The following is a 17,807-nucleotide window of genomic DNA, read 5'->3' as shown; positions in this document are numbered from 1 at the left end:
ATGATTTTTTAAATTCCTCTCTCATTTAACTAAACTAGACTTGTGAAATGGAAGGTCAGCTGTCAGCTTTTCTAGAATTTAAAATTGTGGAGGGGATGGTACTGAAAAGAGTAGAACTTTGGAATTATGCTATGCTTCTTTTCAGTAGCAAATTTTTGAATTTGAATGCCCTTTAATCTTTGAATCATGATTAGCTAATTAGTTACTATTTCTTAAAATAGCATATTGTACATAAGATTGTTTCTGAAACTTTATTCAGAAAGCGACATTCTTTAATCAGATAAATATAGGTTTCATACTAGACCTGTTTAAAATTAGTTTTAAAATTCAATGTCTGCATATATTATATATAGGGTTATTTATTTTATTAGAATTTATAGATTATTATTAACTGGTGAGTTCTTCAGGTGCCAACTTGAAGGCTTCTTGTACCTTATTGATTTAACTTTTTTGTAGTCATGGAAAATTTATGAATTATTATTTATAAATTACCTATTTTACCAATCAAATGAAAACTCTGTAAAAGACAACATTGGCATCTTCAAAGCATTTCTATCTTTCATAAGTGGGTTTTTTAAAATAATCACAGATGATCCATATTGCAATAGAGAAGTAAAAATCTAAAGAGAATATCAATTAGTTCAATTATAGTTTAAGTAGTTTGCAGATCATTTATTTATTTTCAAAAGTTGAGTCACAGGTAGGTCAGTGAGAACTTTGAGGAAAGCAAAGCATTGAAGACACAAGTAAAAAGTTCAACATAGTGCCTCATAGTTCTTTTCAAGTATTACATTGTTTTAATGGGATCTTGGAATGGGAGCTTTAGCCCATTGAAATGTCGCTTAAAGGACATGTTCTTCTGTCACTAGCTGAAGCTGTGTGGATGAAATGATAACAATAGAGTGTTCTGATGCATTTTAAAAGTGTGAGAAATCAGTTTGTCTAGACTGAGAGTGTGCCTACAGGGACTAGGAATTTTAGAGCTTCTGTGCCCTTTAGGTGTCACGTATGTGAGGGATGCCAAGCCTTTTTATTCTGTCTTTGGCAGCAGTTCAACTCCGCTACAGTACCTTACACGTCTTCTGTGGGCAAAGACAGGGATTCTATGTCAGAACAACTTGGGCTTCAAAATTTGGAAACTCATTTGTTCAAATGCCAGCTTTATTAGGGGAAGATATTAATAAATAATTGCCGTAATTTGAGAGGGCATGGAAGCACTGGCAGCTAGGAGCTTAGCAATATTTTGTAGCCACTGATTTTAAAGAGGTTTTCCATCCTTAAAAAATCATTTTGTCCCTTTCTGCTTTGATAGTACAAATCAAGAAATACTCTTTCCATTTTATTAAAGCTTTATTGGTTTTTAAATTACATTGGCATGTGCACACATATAGACATTTATTAAGAAAAAAGTAAATCTGTTTCCTGTGATCTCATCTTTCTGAGGTAACTGGTATTAAGAGATTAATGTTTCCTTTTCTATAAGTCTTAATTAAAAGAATAGCCAACTTATAGCTCCAGTTTTTATGATCTCAGCTGAGAATGGAGGGGTTGCTATGGAATGTGACAAGGATGCCTCACTCCATAACTCTGTAATGTGCTCATACTGTTTGTTTATTCTTTGCGTCAACTATAACTGAAGAAATAGGACATATTAATATGAAGATATATAATGTTAAGTAATAAGTTAATATGCAAAATTACAAATACTGTAGTGAATTCAAAGGGGGAAATAAACATTAAGGACTTCCCAGGAGCTGAGTCGCTTTCAAGCCCTTGAGTAGAGCAATATACTTTAGAAGGTTATTAAATGTAATCAGTGCCTGAAATTACTTTTCTTTGAGGCTGAACTTGACAATTAGAAATTACTAATTAAAACTTATATTCATGCCTTTAAAAAATATGTACCAATTGTACTCATCTTGTTTTTATTTTATCCTCTAAGCAAAGAAACTTTAAAAATGTAGGCATATCCTAGAAGCACATTTTTGTGTGAATATTTATGTGGATCATTTTAATAGTTTCTCCAAACAGACAACCTCTGACAAAGTAACCACACCTAATTATTGGTACAGGTGGAAAGGCAAGTTGCCAGCTAAAATAACTTTAAAGAATTGGGTTTTTAATCTGTGGGTAGAAAGACTAGTTGAGTCAGAAATACATTTAGTTTTTTCCCAGTACATATTACAACTGAGTACTTATACAGATTCACCCAAAGCATTGATTAGAGTGGAACCACAAATAAATGTTACCCTTCGTTAGAAGACATATTACAGTGAAATTAAAATTGACAAAATGTGCTAAATTTTCTAGTTTTCACAAGTTTGGTATACTAATTTCCATGTTAAACCTGTTGTTTTTAACCAGTTATTTAAAATTTACCTTAGTAAGTGAACCATGATTTTAAAATGCTTCATTTATAAGAATAATATAGTGGACCCTACTATGATCTTACATTGATAGAATGTTTTACTATTACTAAATGGAGACAAACTCTGAATTACTTTGTTATTTTGTGTCCTGATTGCTGCTATAAATTGATAAATAGATCTAATCTGGGGCATCAAAATTGTATGCATTCATCAGTTGAGCATTTGTTACACTGGATAGAAATATAGAACAAGAGTCAATTAAGTTACCAGTGTTTTCATCTCACATTTCTGCAAAAATTATGCAGATTTTTTGGCTTGCCTTTGCAGAATAGATTGACGTCTGTTTGATATCATTTTTTCTTCAGCAGGTTTCACCAAAGGGAGATAAATCAAAAAGGGAGATAATTAAAGTTAATTGATTTTGTTTGCAAAAAGGGTCAGGCCTTCCTCTGAAGGGAATGCCTTGTAAGCAGCTTGACGCAAAAACCATTGGTAAGAGATTTTTTTTTTTGTATTTAAAATTTAATCACTTTTTATATTTCATTATTTTTAATATCCCTTTACATTCTTTCTCTGCTAACTAATTAGCAGGTAATTAGTTACCTGCTCATGAAATAACAGTCTGTTGTATGTATACAGGCTTTTATACCAGCAAAATCTTCAGAAATTAACCAGTGCTTTGTTGTACAAAAGTGACCTAATTTTTTTTTATGAACCCTTTCCCACTGTACCCCAACACTCCCCCAGTATATCTTTTCCAAATATCAAAATAACAATTTACATGGTAAAATAACAAAGTGATGAAATAAGTCAGAAAGCTTTAAAAAAATTTATAAATAAGTATGAATAGAATTCAAGATATAAAAAGCAACAGAAATACATTAGAGTGTATGTGGGCTGTTAGAAACATGTTTGCTTATTTTTCCATAGGATATTACTACTTTAACTGGTGTTCCAGAAGAGCATATCAAAACCAGAAAAGTCAGGATCTTTGTTCCTGCTCGCAATAACATGCAGTCTGGAGTAAACAACACGAAGAAATGGAAGATGGAGTTTGATACCAGAGAGAGATGGGAAAATCCTTTGATGGGTTGGGCATCAACGTGAGTACTTTGGTTTATTTGATATTATTTTCAGCTCTCTTTTTCTGTGTAGATTTCTGTGTGGTGGAATAGGCCTAAATGTTAAAGAGCAGGACTGCCTTTAGTTGAATGAAAGAAGCTGCTACTAGAGAAGATAGCTAGATATTCAAGAATATTTTCTTCCTTATTGAGATTCCTGGAACATTGTATGTGTTCAGTCTCCAGTTGAAAGTAGTTATCAGTTTAGATTACGTCTCATTTTAGAAAAGTATGAAACTGAACATCTTTTCCTGATAATGTACCTGGGATAATTTTTGTTTAAAATATCTGCCACGTTGCAATTTAAGTAGAATTATATTTTATTTGGCAGAATAATATATAGGCACAGTTTTTTAGGTGTTCTTGGTATCTTTAGATTTTATGTTTCATGTAATATATGGAGTGTTGTTGTAAATCACATACTCATAGAGACTAAAGAAATTTATAAGGAATAACTTTGTCTATACCCAATGGTTGAAATGTTAAAGATTACTCACTTTAAGTTACATGATCTTTTAATGTGTTCATCTGTACACAAGGTTCATCCGTTGCACTGTTTATTGACAGCATTTGGATTGTTTTCAGTTGGGGTTAGTATGCATAATACTGACATGAAGATTCTTGTACGTATCTTTTGGTGAATGTATGACTTTGTACTAATATGCTGATTAACCCCTGAAACATTAGTTATCAGTTAATAATCAAACCAATTTATATTAAGTATCAATAATCTATTAATTCTCTATCCCTTATGCTTATATAGTTAATGACAGTGGGAATGTGATGAATTTTGTGTTAGCAGACAGTTAAATTACTGTTAGAAAAACTTGAACTTATGGAAGATATATTTTATATTTTATTAGGTTAGGTCTGTTGTGGTTTTACCACTCTTTTTAATCCTGGAACATAATGTGGAAAAATAAAAAGTCATGGCATTCCTGAGGTTTTGATGGAAAGCACGAGGTGTTTACTAACTCCTTCTAACTCTGTGGAACTCCAAACTCAGTCTCCCCTATAGCAAGTGGACAGCTGCTGAAGTCTCTGTTCAGTTCTTTCAGCCTTCTCAGCTATTGTTTTAAAGCCTTGCCCATTCATGTGCAGTTCAGAAGGTCTCTGCTCTGGGGATTCCTCCTTTTCACTGTTTTTGCTCCTAAATTTCCAGCTTTTCTGGAATACTAAACTCCATTTCCAGACTTCTTGTGCTAACAAGACTATGGCTTTCTGCTTGAGTACTTGATGCTCCTAGCTGTCTGAACTAGAGAGTGTACCTTTAGGGGAAAAACTGTACAAACTTGGGTCAGATCCACCATGGGTGCATTTTTTTTTCAAAGTTTTGGAGTTGGGCAGTGAATTTGGAGTTGAACTTTAGGACGGTTGATCTGGCATATAGGGATCTTATGGGAGTCCCAGAATAGTAACCATTTTGTATGACCAGAAACTTCAGCAGCAACAATTTGTGAATCTTCACTTCAGTGAGAGCTGCTTCTCATGTATTCTCTTCTGTGTATATCTCATATATTTATGGCATCCAAATTACTTCCTGAACCTTCTTTTCTATATTTTTTTTCACATATCTAAATGATGTTTCACAGAATGCTACACTTGGCTTAGAGAGTCAAAATAAACATTTGCAGCAAAACAGTGCTCTCTACCTTTTACTAAACATATTAATAAAAGTGACATTTCTGAAGTTACATGCTTACTTTGTAAAGAGTCTGTGTAGATTTGTAAACATCACCACTGTCCTAGTTTGAAGAACTCAATTAGATGTCCGATCTTAGAGCATTATTTTTTTTAAAGTGGCCAAGTGCTGAAAAGACTATTGTCAGTAGGATGTCTTCTAAAGAGTATTCTCCATAATGATGAAGGTTCATTAAGAAGAGTGCGTATTGTTGCCATCTATTTGGGACAGGGAGGCAGTAATGATAGTAGTAGTGTTAGTTATACAGCAGTTTTCTTATTACTGAATCTTTTAAATTGAGGTATAGTTGATGTACAATATCATATTAGTTTCAGGTGTATAACAGTGATTCAAATTTTTATAGATTATACTCCATTTAAAGTTATTATAAAATATTGGCTGCATTCCCTGTGCTCTACAATATATCCTCCTAGCTTGTATATTTAGTACAGAGTAGTTTGTACCTCTTAATCCTCTACCTCTATCTTGTCCCCGCTTCCCTCTCTGCACTGGTAACTACTAATTTGTTCTTTATATCTGTGAGTCTATTTCTGTTTTATTTATTCATTTATGTTTTTAGATTCCACATAGAAGTGATAACATATACATGTATTTGTGTTTCTCTGTCTGATTTATTTCACTAAGCATAATACCCTCTGGGTCCATCCACGTTGTTGCAAATGGCAAAATTTCATTCTTTTTTGTGGCTGAGTAGTATTCCATTGTATATATATACCACATCATCTTTATCCATTCGTCCGTTGAGGGATATTTAGGTTGCTTCCATATCTTGGCAACTGTAAATAATGCTGCTGTGGACATTGGAGTGCATGTATCTTTTCAAATTAAGTGTTTTCATTTTTTTCTGGATATACACCCAGGAGTGGAATTGCTGGCTCATATGGTAGTTCTATTTTTAGTTAGTTTTTCTTTTTTTTTTTTGAGGAACTGCCACTCTATTTTCCATAGTGACTGCACCAATTTACAGTCCCACTGTCAATGCACAAGTGTTTCCTTTTCTCCACATCCTTACTAACATTTGTTATTTGTGGCCTTTTGATGCTAGCCATTCTGACAGGTATGATGTGGTATCTCACTGTAGTGTTGATTTGCATTTCTATAATAATTAGGGATGTTTAACATCTTTTCATGTGCCCATTGGCCATCTGTATGTCTTTGGAAAAATATTCAGGTCTTCTGTTTTTTGACGGGATGTTTTTATGATATTGAGTTATATGAGCTGTTTGTATATCTTAGATGTATCTGTCGTATCATTTGCAAATATTTTCTTACATTCAGTAGGTTATCTTTTCATTTTGTCAGCGTTTCTTGTTTGTTTTGTTTTTTGTGTGAAAGCTTTTAATTTGATTAGCTCACATTGGTTTATTTTTGCTTTTCTTTCCTTTGCCTTAGGAGATAGATCCAAAAGAATATTGCTTTGAATTAAGAGTGTCTGCCTATGTTTTTCTCTAGGAGTTTTATGGTTTCTAGTCTTGCATTTAGATCTTTAGTCCATTTTGAGTTTATTTTTGTATATGGTGTGAGGAAATGTTTTGATCTTATTCTTTTACATGTAGCTGTCCAGTTTTCCCAGCATCACTTGTTGAAGAGACTGTCTTTTCTCCATTGTGTGTTCTTACCTTGTTTGTCATAGATTAACTGGCCATAAGTGCATGGGTTTATTTCAGGGTTCTGTAGTCTGTTCCATTGGTCTATGTGTCTGTTTTTATGTCAGTACCTTACTGTTTTGATCACTGTAGCTTTGTAGAAAAATCTGAAGTCAGAGAGCATGATACCTCCAGCTCTGTTCTTCTTTCTCAAGGTTGCTTTGGCTATTTAGGATCTTTTGTGTTTTCATACAAATTTTAGAATTATCTGTTCTAGTATTGTGAAAATGCCATTGGTATTTTGATAGGGATTACATTGAGTCTGTAGATTGCCTTGAGTAGTATGGTCATTTTAACAATATTAATTCTTCCAATCCTTAAACATGGTATATCTTTACATCTGTTTGTGTCTTTAGTTTCTTTCATCAGTGTCTTATAGTTTTTCAAGTCCAGGTCTTTTACCTCTTTTGTTAGATTTATTCCTAGGTATTTTATTCTTTTTGATGCAATAATAAATGGGACTGTTTTCTTAATTTCCCTTTCTGATAATTAGTGTGTAGAAATCCAACAGATTTCTGTGTATTAATTTTGTATCCTCCAACTTAACCAAATTTATTGATGAGCTCTTGTAGCTTTCTGGTGTCTTTAAGATTTTCTATATATGGATGTCACCTGTAAAATAGTGAGTTTTACTTCTTCCTTTTCAACTTGAATTCCTTTTATTGCTTCTTCTTGTCTGATTGCTACAGTGAGGAATTTCAGTACTATGTTGAATACAAGTGGTGAGAGTGGGCTTCCTTGACTTGTTGCTGATCTTGGAACACTTTCAGCTTTTCACCATTGAAAAGCTATGGGCTTATCTTATGTGGCCTTTATAATGTTGAGGTATGTTCCCTCTAAACCTACTTTGTGGAGAATTCTTCACATAAATGGATGTTGGATTTTATCAAAAGCTTTTTCTGCATCTATTTCGATGATCATATGGTTTTTATTCTTCTGTCCATTTGTTAATGTGGTGTATCACATTGATTTGCAGATATTAAGTCATCCTTGCATCACTGGGAAAAATCCCATTTGATCATGGTAGATAAACCTTTTAATGTGTTATTGATTTTGGTTTGCCAATATTTTGGTGAAGATTTTTACATCTGTGTTCATCAGTGATATTGACCTGTAATTTCCTTTTTTTGTGATATCTTTGTCTAGTTTTGGTATCAGGAAGATGCTGACCTTGTAGAATGAGTTCAGAAGTGCTCCTCCCTCTTCAGTTTTTGAAATAGTTTGAGAAGGATAAGTGTTAACTCTTCTAAATGTTTGGTAGAATTCAACTGTGAAGCCATCTGGTCCTGGACTCCCTTTTATTGTGAGTTTTAAAATTACCATTCAATTTAATTACTGGTAATTTGTTTGTATTTTCTGTATCTTTCTTGTTCAGTCTTAGGGGATTGCATTTCTAGGAATTTGTCCATTTCTTCTAGATTGTCCATTTTAACGTTGGATTTTGTTTGTTCTTTTTCTAGTTCCGTTAGGTATATGGTTAGGTTGTTTATTTGAGAGTTTTTTTTCCCTGAATTTGGCTTATATTGCCTTAAAGTTACCTTCTGGAGTGGCTTTAGCTGAAGCCTATAGATTTTGGATCACTGTTGTTTAGTAGCCTATTGTTTAACCTCCATATGTTTGTGTTTTTGCATCTTTTTTCTTGTAGTTAATTTCTAGTCTCATAGCATTTTGGTTGGAAAAGATGACTGATATGATTTCAATTTTCTGAAGTTTCTGAGACTTGTTTTGTGGCCTAGCATGTGATCTATTCTGGAGAACATTCCATGTGCACTTGAGAAGAGTTTGTATTCTGTTGCTCTTGTTTGGAGAGCGAGAGAGCGAGAGAGAGAGAGAGCGTGTGTGTGTGTGTGTGTGTGTGTGTGTGAATTAAGGCCATTTGGTTTGTATTTTAAGTCCAGTGTTTCCTTATTTATTTTCTTTCTGGCAGATCTGTTCATTGATAGAAAGGGTGTTAAAGTCTGGGACTGTTATTGTATTACTGTCAATTTCTTCTTTATGTCTGTTAATATTTGCTTTATATATTTAGGTGCTGCTACGTTGGGCACATATGTATTTACAACTGTTATATTTCCTTCTTGGATTGATCCCTTGATCATTATGTAATATCCTTCTCTGTCTCTTCTTGTAGTCTTTGTTTTAAAGTCTGTTTTGGGTTTTTTTTTTGTTTTTTCGTGAGTGTTGCTACCCCAGCTCTCTTTTCATTTCCATTTCCAAAGAATACCTTTTTCTGTCACCTTACTTTCAGTGTATCTTTAGGTCTGAAGTGAGTCTCTTGTAGGCAGCATGTATATGAGGCTTGTTTTTAATATCTGTTTAATCACTCTGTCTTTTGATTGGAGTACTTAGTTCATTTACATTTAAAGTAATTATTGATATATATGTACTTTTTGCCATTTTGTTCATTGTTTTGGTGGTGTCCCAACACTAGTGCTGGCCTTATGGTGAGTGGGGCTGCACTCCAGTTCAGCTGGTTGAGTAGTCCAAGGTGTCTCAGTGCTGGTGTCAGCCTCCTGGTGTGTTGGCTGGATCCTGATAAAGCAGACTGTGGGCCTGGGATTGGTGACAACTTGCTGGTGGGCAGGGTCTGGTCCCAGGGGATTCTGGGGCTAATGTCCTCCCACTGGTGCATGAAGCCAAGTCCTGTGGCCTCTTGCTGTAGGGCCTAGGGTCCTAGAGCCAGTGTTGAACCACTGGTGAGTGGGACCAAGGCCAGGGGGTTCTGGAGCTAGTGCTGACTCACTTGTAGGTGGAGCTGGGTCTTGGGACCTTTAGGCTACAGAACACTGGGGGCTCTTGAGCTGGTGTTGGCCCACTGGTAGGTAGTACCAGATACCAGGACAGCTGGCCGAGGGGCCCACAGTGTCTCAGAGCTGGTGTTGTCCTGATGGTCAACAGAGCCAGGGCCCATGGGGTCCCAGGGCTGGGTCCTCTATGGCAGGCTGAGGGTCTGCTGTGGTCCTGGGGTCTCTGGCTGTAGGGCCCACTGGTGGACAGGGCTGTGTCCCAGGGCAGCTATGGGCTCAGGAGCTCTTAAGGCAGCCTTCCTGCTGGTGGGTAGAGCTGTGTTCCCACCCTGTTAATTGCTTGGCCTGAGGTGTCTCAGGATTGGTGCCTACAGCCTGGTGGGGTTCCAGTGGTAATAAGCTATTGGGAGGATTCCAAAATGGCACTTACCCAGTACTACTGTCCCTGTGGTAGAATGAGCTCCCCAAAATGGCTGTTGCCAGATTTCTACATCCCTAGGCTTCAATTGCCTCCTGCCTCTCCTGGAGACTCTCAAAGATAAGCCTCTCCTGAGTCTGACCCAGGCTGCCTTCAAATTATTCCTCTGCCCTGGATTCCAAAGTATGTGAGATTTTGTGTGAACCTTTTAAGAGTTAGTCTCTATTTCCCACAGCCCTCTGGGTCTCCTGAAAGTAAGCCCCATTGGCCTTTAAAGCCAAACATTCTGGGGGCCCATTTTCCCAGTGCAGGATTCCTGGGCTTGGGAACCCAGTGTGGGGCTTAGACCCATTGTCCTTGGGAAGAACCTCTGCAATTGTAAATTATCCTCCTGTTTGTGGGTAGCCCACCAGGTGTAGGAGTCTCCCCCTCCTACCTGTTTCATTGTGGTTCATTCTTTATTTCTTTAGTTATAGAAGATCTTCTCCACTAGATTCTGATTTTTCTCAAAAGTTGCTGTGTAAATAGTTGTAATTTTGGTGTGTCTGTGCAAAGAGGTGAGCTCAGGGTCTTCCTAGTCCACCATTTTGGCCAAGCTTCTTCTAATTTTGATGAATTTATAAGGTTAGTTTAAAGAAAAAAAAACAAACCTAATTCTCATTCTACTCTAAACTTTTTTTTTAAAGTTTAAGGATTGATGAATGTCTTTGCAATTTTAAAGTTTTTAATTTGACATGTTAGAAAATCTCTCAAATTTAACACAGAAAAACATATTCAGTTAACAATTTTAAAGAAATTATTCAGAAGAAGTCATTTTTAACCAGAGGTTAATGTTAAATCATGGGAAAAAAAATTGTTTCTTACAGGGCTGATCCCTTGTCCAACATGGTTCTAACTTTCAGTACTAAAGATGACGCCATTACCTTTGCAGAAAAAAATGGTAAGTTTTGCTTATTTTTGTTTTGCTTTGACAAAAGCTGTGATTTTATGTTCTTAACCTTAATCAGATTCTATATACCCCTGGCTGCTATTAAGTTGAACGATATCTCTCAATGGATCTAATCCAGTGGTTTTGGGGTTTTTTGTTTGTTTTAACAGCATGAGAACATACCCTCTCCAAAAAAATAAATCTAAAAGTAAATGCACGTATAACATATAGAAGTCAAACTCCTCTAAATTTGAAGTAGAGGCAGGGAATAAAACTACTTGTCCAACTCCTATCTTGTTTATGAATCCCTCTGCAAAATCACTAACATTCAGTTTTTAAACTCCAATTAAACATCTCCTAAGGCAGCCTATTTCAGTTTTGACATCTGTTTATTATTTTCTTACGTAGAGCAAAATCTCATGTCTGTCCCTCTACCTGACGGCTTTCCAGTTATTTGAAAATAGTTATTATCATATTTCCTCTAAAATGTCATGTAAGCCTAGATGTCTACATCTGCCCTTTTTATTGACATGTTGGGTCTGGTACCAAGCATAATCTCATCTCTACAATTACATTAATACAGTGCAAGAGTGTATTATACCTCAAAACTATTGTAGCCACCTCAAACTATTGGCCTGTGTTGGTCTTCTATCAACATCTTTTTTTCTCGTTTTCTGCTGTTAAGCCATGCAACAGAGTAGTGCAAGGAGGCTTTGGAGGCAGACCATTTGGAATTCTAATCGTTTTTATGCCACTTGGAGCTACATGATTGTGGATTAATTTCATCATGGATTTAATGTTTCTTTGTTGTTGAAGTAATGGTACTTATCTTAAGGTGTACTTAGTCCAGTCCTTGATACATAATAGGCAGTTGGTAACTATTAGTGCTGTCCGTTACCTCCCTCCATCTGTTACTTCTGCTGTTTCTCTCTTGGATTTAAATGCACTGCTGTGCATTCATACCTAACGCATTCTGTTGTTCTAGTTGATCAAATTGAATTTGAATCTAATTGAGCTGTCTGTTTGAATGAGATAATGTCAGTTTAAGTATGTTGCTACTATAAGGCCATACATAAGTGTAAAAAGATTATTAGTGTTATCTGACATATTTGATATAAATGTGAAAGCACTATAGAGATTATTATTATCTGAAATATTTGCTCTTCATCCTAAATTCATATTATGTACCTCATGATTAAGAGTCTGAAGCCAAATTGCCTGGGTTTGAGTCCATATCAGATCTCTATTTGTATGACTTTGTACAGGAGGAAATGGAAGTACAATGGAAATTGTTGTGAGGGTTGAATTAATTAAAGTGCTTAGAACATAGTTAAGTAAGTATATAATAGTATATCAGTTTATTTTCTTAGTAGTAGACTTTTAAAATTAAAAAAAAGATTTCAATTCCTTATTAATACTTTCTTGGCAACTTCCAAATTTCTGAATTACATAATTGTTCTCAAAGTGGTTATAGTCTTTAAAATATTATTATAATTTAACATTTACATTGCTCCTTTTAAAATTAAACTGTAATATAGCTTATCAGCAACAGTTCTATTAATGTTTTTCATCTTTGCAGCCTACCATATTTCATGTCTGACACCTCAAAAATGTCTGTAATATGAGTTTAATGACAGGAAATCTAATTAAACTCATCTCTGAGTGGGCACAAGGACTGCATGACTATAGTTGCCCTGTGAATTGCAGGTGTGAACTAACCCACTGCGGCTGTTAAAATCAAGTGCCTTTCCACTCTGATTTCTAGCCCCCACACCACAGTGAAAATTGAGGAACATTATCAAAGTTAATAGACAGTAAAACTTGAAAAAGTTTAGAGGATATTACCTTATAAAACTGTAAGCTAACAGTGGATCACAGGAGTTCCCTGGTGGTTGAGTAGTTAGGATTTGGCACTTTCACTGCCATGGCCTGGGTTCAATCTCTGGTTGGAGAACTGAGATCCTACAAGCCACGTGGCACGGCCAGAATAAAATATAAAACAAAAACAGAAAAACTGTGGATCAGGAATTCTAACCTGCTAGGTAGCCAGAGTTATATTGATCTCACTCACTGTTTTGTTTCCAGTATGTACCTAACACACAACCTATATAACGGACACTTGTTATCTGGTGAAATTGACTTCTAAAATATTTTCCTCTACTCAAGAATTTGGAGCCACTTTCATCTTCTGGGGACGTCCTCAATGATTATTCCTCATTTATTTAACATTTAGCATTATATGTCTTTAAATAGATGGGTTCTATTTCTATAGCTATTGTGGCAGCAAATCTGAACAAACACGATTAAGTGGTACAGAATCCTGGGGTGGAGGATTTTTCCCAAATTGCCCAGCATCCCCTCTGTTCTGATTTTGCTCTCTTTGGTGGGTCCATACACATGGATGCCCCCTTCCCCTCCACACCAGACATCGTTTTGTTGTGAGCTAGTGCTATTGAAGGTTATGTGAACCAGTGTTGTGGTACATTAAGGCATTAAAAAGAAACAGTTCAGAAGCTCTAACATGTAAAGACTATTGGATTAAGAGGCTAGAAACTAGGATTCTCATTCTATAATTTTCTGACCCCCAGGAGAGCATGAGCAAGTCATGTTTCACTATACTTTATTCTAATTTTAATTAATTGGCCGTGTTGGGGTCTTCACTGCTGCACACGGGCAATGTCTAGTTGTGGCGAGGGGGCTACTCTTCGTTGTGGTGCATGGGCTCCTCATTGCTGTGGCTTCTCTTGTTGCAGAGAGCACAGGCCCTAGGCACAGGGGCTTCAGTAGTTGCGGCACACAGGCTCAATAGTTGTGGCTCACGGGCTTTAAGTGCAGCCGTAATAGTTGTGGCGCAGGGGCTTAGTTGCTCCACGGCATGTGGGATCTTCCTGGAGCAGGGCTCAAACCCACGTCCCCTGCATTGGCAGGCGGATTCTTAACCACTGCGCCACCTAGGAAGTCCCTCACTATACTTTAGCCTTTGATAAACATGTTTCTTCATCTTTGAAATAAATTGGAGTAATGCTCAGAAGCTATAGACTTCAGGATGTCAAGCTCATGAACCAGCTCATATGTATCTTTATTTCTTTACTGTCTAATCCAGTGCCTTATTCATCAGATGCTCTAGAAGGAAACATTTGTTTTTGTTGATATAGATAATTCTGTGTTGATAGTAAAATCTGGCAGTCCAGTTATGAGCATTAAAATAGTGTCTAGAAATAGAAGGTTAGGGTAAAACGACCACAAACAAAAAATAATTTCCATACTAAGGGACTATTCTGAAAATAAACAACCTACCTTTCATCTCCTTCTTACCTTTCTAATTTCCCTTACCTTTAAATGGTTTTCTAAAAAAGTCATGACCATCATTTTCGTTGACACAAAAGATTGTACTCTGGAATATCAGTACACTGAAGAACAAGATTTACAGATTCAGTTGCCTTCTAGAAAACATTTTTAAGGCTTATGTTTCAGACTCAGTTAATGGGTAACATCATAACAAAAGCTCACATTCATAAACACTAAGTCATGAGCTAGTAAGTATGCTAAGTGCTTTTCATTCTAATTTAAATTCTCACAAAGACTCTACAAAGCAAGAATAGTTATTCCCATTTTCTAGTTCGAGGAAGCTGAGGTTTTAGGGATATTAGGTAAGGTTAACAAGGCCACATACTCAGAAGCCAGTGAGCAAGTTTTATTTGAACACAGTTATATTCATTTATGTAGTGTCTGTGACCAATTTTCAGCTCTAGTAGTAGAATTAAATAGTTGTAATAGAGACCATGTGGCCCCCAAAGTCTAAAAATATTTTCTATTTGGCCATTTACAGAAAATATTTACTGACCCTTGGTCTAAACAATTACATGTACTCCCTCAACATTGAGACCCTTTCTTCTCTGACATTTCTATAAATCTAGATTACTCCTTATTCAGACACTTTGAAATGCCTATGCTTAATAGAGATATTTCTCAACTGATAATTCAAGTTCTTCACAATATAAGCAATAACTTATCACTCAGGTACTAATCTAACTTTATCTTATATGCCTCAACTCTTCTTCCTGCCTTTATCCTCAAGCCTGCTTTACTTTCTTCCTGCTACAACCTCTTCCTCATTCTGTTCCTTTTCTCCTCTTTTTTTTTTTTTTTTTTTTTTGAGCACTGTGTGTATTTATTAGCGTTTTTTTTTGGGGGGGGGGGCGGTACACCAAGTTCAATCATCTGTTTTTATACACATATCCCCGTAGTCCCTCCCTCCCTCGACTCCCCCCTCACCCTCCCTCGTCCTTTTCTCCTCTTTTTTCCCTGCCGGTGAGCTCCAGCCTGGTCTTCAAAATACATTTTATATGTTATCTCCTTTCTGATCCCTTTTCTTATTTCCCTTTCCCACCTCCGTCTCACACCTCCAAATAGATGTGCTCTCTTCCTTTTAACTTCCACACTAATTTGTTCCTGTCTTATGCCTCTTACAGTATGGTATTGTATTTTACTTCTTTTGTATTGCATTCAGTCATACATATGTTGAGCACCCTGTCGTGTGCCAGCAGTGGCGGCTAGGTTCTGGGGATCATCAGTAAGGCATAGTCCTTTTACTCATACTGTAATATTTTACCCTGCTTACTGAATTATAAGCACCTACCAGGGAAAACACCCAGTCCCATTCATCTTCATCTTTCAGTGTGCTCAATAAAAATTGGTAAATTTGAACAGTACACCTTTAGTGATGTTATAATTATTCTCCAGATCATGTTTTAAACTTTGCCTTAAATCACAATTTGGCTGCTTGTTCTGTCTCTTAGAAGACCTGTTAATTTCCTCTAAGTAGAAACCTGAAAAAAGAAAATTAAGAAGTTGTGTTTATAAAATGCAACCGATGTTTTTCTGTCAAGGTAATTTGAAGCTTATCCTTAGTTTATTTTAAGAGGTAGTACCCTGAAGTATATTCCAGTGTACTTAAGATGAAAATTTCATAACTTGAGTTATTTTCAAGCTGTATGTTATTTGTTCTAAACTTTTCTTTTTAAAGGATACTGAGACCTAGAGAAGTCTTGTTTTATTAAACAAGAACAGTATCCATCACATAGCTGCCAGCTGCTGGGCCCAAGTTTCTAGGTTCCAAGTCCAGTGTTTTTTCCATGATAGTACGCTGCTGGTATATCTTAAAAAATCAGCCGTCTAGATCTGCACTGTCCACCAGTATGGTAGGCACATGTGGCTGTGTAGCATTTGAAATGTGTTCAGTTTGAATTGAGGTGTGCTGTTAAGTGTAAAATATACATTGGATTTCAAAGACTTAGTATAAAAAAGCATTAAATATCTCTAATAATTTTTATATTGATTGCCTATTAAAATTATAATATTTCAGATATGTATTGGGGTAGGAAAATAAATGGTTTAAAAAAATGACTAAAAAGAAACAGCTAAGTCTTTAATGTTGCTCCTAGATAATTTAAAATTATATGTATGGTTCACATTATGTTTCTATTGGACACTGCTAATCTAGAATACTTCAAGCTATGTAAGACATACATTATATACATATTCTAAATATTTCATTAATGTATATTCTATAGTGAAAATAAAAAAAAGGAAAGCCTTACCTAACTTTGAAAAGTTCACATTTTATTACTTAACGAATGCAGGGAATTCCCTGGTGGTCCGTCACTGCTAAGGGCCCAGGTTCAATCCCTGGTTGGGAAACTAAGATCCCACAAGCTATACTGTGCGGCCAAAAAATAAAATAAATTTTTTTTTATTTTTTAAAAAAAGAAATGCTGTTCTGTTCTTCAGAGACTCTTACCCGGTATCAATCAAGGATAAGTGTAAGCTCTTATATTACATATAATAGTGAAGTAAAATAGCTATAAGAGACCTGTACTACATCATAAAACCGTGGTTAATCACCCATTTTCAGTTTCTGAATCAAATAAGGCATTGTGTGAGTCCGCCTTTTTTACCTAAGGATGCCCTCATCTCTGAGACTAAACGTTTTCTTTCTCCTGCTGTTGCTAATTCCAGCAGCTACCCCTGCGCTCCTCTTTTTAGCCTAAGTCTCTCTTCTCACCAAACCTCACTTCCTGTGAAAGTCTGGTTCTGTGAACTGGGGAGTGGGATAGAAAAGATTGAATGCTTTCCCATGGCTTCTTTTTCCCTCTGCTCCCCACCTCTTACTTCTCCCTCCCCCAACATACACAAAGTAAATTACAAATACCCCTATGTCTTTTGGTTTTAACTCCAGAGCCTCATCCTAAAGATCTCCCTTTGAACTCAGCATATATTCCAGAGGAACTCTTCAAAGATACTTTTTCTTTTTACAAAGAAAGGTTATCTGAGGTTTCCTCTGAAATGTAGATGAACCTTATTTTAGTTCTTTGTGTACTGAAAAGACCCACCTTTCTCACCCATGTGGCTTTTGTCTTTTCTTGCTTCAAGCTGGAGTCAAAGGGTGGGGGAGGAGAAGGAAGCTGCATCCTTGAGAGAGGAGGTGGAAGCTGTGGAAAATTTCCATAGAAAGCTGGGAATCTACTACCATTTATATGCTAATGAAAGTAGAAGTGGCTCTCCCCTAGAAGTGCCCCCCCCCCCCCCCCGTTTGATCTGATTTGAAACTTTGTGACTTTCCTCTGGTATGTCATTTTACCCCCTGTGGTTTTCTCATTGTTGTTAGCTGTAAAAACTCTTTGAAATTCTCAAAATAAAGGAGGGCTTCCTTCAGGAATAGGACAAGAGAGCCGTTAAGCTGCTATAGTGGTCTGTTGGGGAGGAAAACCCACCTCTGAGGTAATAGAAGGTAGAAGCATCCCAGGAAGCAGACAGGTTAGGCCCTGGACTCAGGAAAATAAAGAGGTAATTCGAGTTGCAGCCCAGAATGTAGAATGA

At 36.2% G+C, this 17,807-nt stretch overlaps 1 protein-coding gene across 1 annotated transcript in view; it reads left to right on the top strand.

The window, feature by feature from the left end:
* Positions 1 to 17,807, top strand: part of NDUFS4 (NADH:ubiquinone oxidoreductase subunit S4) — a 108,971-nt gene that overhangs the window by 80,877 nt on the left and 10,287 nt on the right. Inside the window, exons 3-4 of the mRNA XM_057743647.1 lie at positions 3,300 to 3,472; positions 10,867 to 10,940. Coding sequence (XP_057599630.1) covers positions 3,300 to 3,472; positions 10,867 to 10,940 — 247 coding nt within the window. The remainder of the gene's footprint in view (positions 1 to 3,299; positions 3,473 to 10,866; positions 10,941 to 17,807) is intronic.

Source organism: Hippopotamus amphibius, chromosome 1 (assembly GCF_030028045.1).
Source record: "Hippopotamus amphibius kiboko isolate mHipAmp2 chromosome 1, mHipAmp2.hap2, whole genome shotgun sequence".
Lineage (NCBI taxonomy): Eukaryota > Metazoa > Chordata > Mammalia > Artiodactyla > Hippopotamidae > Hippopotamus > Hippopotamus amphibius.
Note: the sequence above shows the minus strand (reverse complement) of the source record. Positions and strands in the feature narration are given on the sequence as shown.